Genomic DNA, 2500 nt, shown 5'->3' on the forward strand with positions numbered 1-2500 from the left:
TGTGGTGCAATTCACCGAAGTCTTGGTAGAACTTTGCAAGAGGCTGATTGCATTCTTGTGGACAAAAGGTCACGGTTGAATCATCGTTCTCCTCAAGTGTTGCTTGGTGACGAGTAACTGATTCTTCGAAACCTGATGCAACAATACCATCTTCGGTGAGTTCTGACATCAGAAGTTCCATAACATTACCGCAGAAATGAAACAAATAATAAGGGGTTTTGGAATTTGTCTGGAGATCATTTAACATTCGAAGGGCATGGTTGATTACAAATTGCTTGGTGTCAGTGTCAAAGAAATTATTTGCTGCCTTCTTTATGTGAAATATAACTAGGAATTGCATTGGCCAATTATTACTCGAGTTAAAAGTGTTTGTTTGAAGCTTTTTACCATTGTTTGGTTCTTTTCCTTTGCATCCCAGAAGTGGAATAACAATCAGTTGCTCGTCTGCGGCAGACTTGCATTCCTTGCGTGCTCTGTTGTAGTAGTAAGTCGAGGTAGATGGGTCGTTTAAGAACTGATAATAGACCGCCATGACTTGGTTAACAACAAGCCTCAGAATTTTCAGCTCTCCACTTTCACGCATTAAAGAAAGAGCCTCTTGCAGGCACTGTATCCCGCTCTCAACCTCGCCGATAACAAGCTGACAAATGCCAAAGTAACACAAGTATTTACTCTTTTCATCATCAGAAACTGAACAAGTTCTCGACTGGATTTCGTATGTCTTCTTGAGAAGTTGCATTGCACTTCCTCCTGCTCCCCAAGTAATTTCAGCAAATGCTTTAGAAACTAGTAAACGCCTCTGATAATGTGTATTTCCCTGAGCACTGGCTGCCTCTAACGCCGAATCGTAGATATTATCAAAATTGTGCGATTCAATGGAACACCAAAACAGCGAGTCCAGAAACAACTCTGCTTTTATCAAAACTTTAAAAGCATCCTCGGCTATTCTGGGATCTGAGCAACCGGCTACTAGGCTTTCTATAAATAACTGTTTTTCCTCACAGAATGCAATGAATGCATCCATGGAATGACCATCTAGAAACTCATTATTCAATTTGTTGAAACGAGAAATGTAATGCGCATAGAAACGGCACTTTGCATTTGCTACTATTTCTTTCATTCCCTGTTCTCCTGTTTCTTTGGCAAATGACTGAAGGAGCTTATGCATTGTGAATGTTCCACACTGGGAGTTTGTATCGAGAAGGGATTTTCTTCGAAGTCTTTGCAACATTTTCTTGGCCTCAATCACCCCCGTAACATTCAATACAGCTGAACCGAGATCCGTAGTAAAACAACCCGGAAGAACAGACAAAGATACAAATGCTTCTTTTTCTGCGGGAGAAAGTCTGTGGAAGGACTTTTCATATAGGAACTGCAATCTCTGATTCGCTGGATAATCCGGATTGTCTAAGGTGCCGACGATATCTTTTCTTGCGGATTCAGTGAACTCAATCAAACACTGACTTGGTTGAACATCATCTTCACAAACTAGAGAGCACATTAACCTCATTGCAAGAGGCACACAACCACATATTTGAGCAATTCTTGCACAGTCATCAGGACTAGCATTTGGCACTAATTCATGAACAAGAGTATATGATGAGGTGTCATCCAGTGGCCTTATTCTTATTGATTTGTGACCTTGGAAATTCAAGTTCATAAATTCAAATGATTCTCTTGTGGTCACCACCAGAGTTATCTTCTCATTTAGCGTGAGAATTTCTTCAAACAGTTGCAGGACATCTTCTTTTACTTTTGGAAAGCCACTCTCTAGTAGATCATCAACATTATCAAGAATAATGACGAGGGAATCTGAAATGTTGCCGAGGGTTTCAATTAGCTCATCTTCCAAGGACAGAAGCTGAGGTACTGATCTCTGACTCGTGGTAGGTTGCCTTACAAGACGGAAAAGCTTCGATGTCAGATCTGCCTTTGTCTGAAGTCCTCGTAATGAAAGGAAACAAACAGGAAATCGTCGAGACTGCAATTGGTGCCCCACCGCTATTGCCACCGATGTCTTTCCGAATCCGGGTGAACCCCAGATCGTGACGATTCGGGTATGTTCGGAAGTCACGAGATCCACGATCTCTAGACTTTCACTCTGTCGGCCAGTGAAGTTTGGAACCATTGAAGGAAGACAAGATCTTGAGACTGTTGGCTTGATTTCTTTGTAATGTAAAGGTAAAACAAAAAGTAGACATTGCTTATTTATTTATTTATTTTGGATATCCTTTGTCTCGTTGAGACTTTATAAACTGAAGAGAGGACATCAAGAAGTAAGAACAAATATCATCCTCAGTTTGCGCACATAACCGAAACTGTTATAAGTAATTCAGATAAATAGTCACCCACAGCATACATATTTTTCGTTTCCTTTTGGGTGCATTGCACAAGTAGCAAAATTCAGTTGCACTTAATATTTAAACCAAGACAGACCCTATGCAAAATTAGCCACGTTCCTGAGATGACGTCACTGCAGAAACTCCTCCTCACGGCATGA

At 40.8% G+C, this 2500-nt stretch overlaps 1 protein-coding gene across 1 annotated transcript in view; it reads right to left on the bottom strand.

Annotated features, from left to right (window-relative positions):
• LOC137970637 (uncharacterized) overlaps nt 1-2500 on the bottom strand; it is a 6986-nt gene that overhangs the window by 2676 nt on the left and 1810 nt on the right. The window contains exon 2 of the mRNA XM_068817163.1: nt 1-2166. This exon is cut by the window's left edge and continues 2676 nt beyond it. Coding sequence (XP_068673264.1) covers nt 1-2166 — 2166 coding nt within the window. The remainder of the gene's footprint in view (nt 2167-2500) is intronic.

This window comes from Montipora foliosa, chromosome 9 (genome assembly GCF_036669935.1).
Source record: "Montipora foliosa isolate CH-2021 chromosome 9, ASM3666993v2, whole genome shotgun sequence".
Classification (NCBI taxonomy): Eukaryota; Metazoa; Cnidaria; class Anthozoa; order Scleractinia; family Acroporidae; genus Montipora; species Montipora foliosa.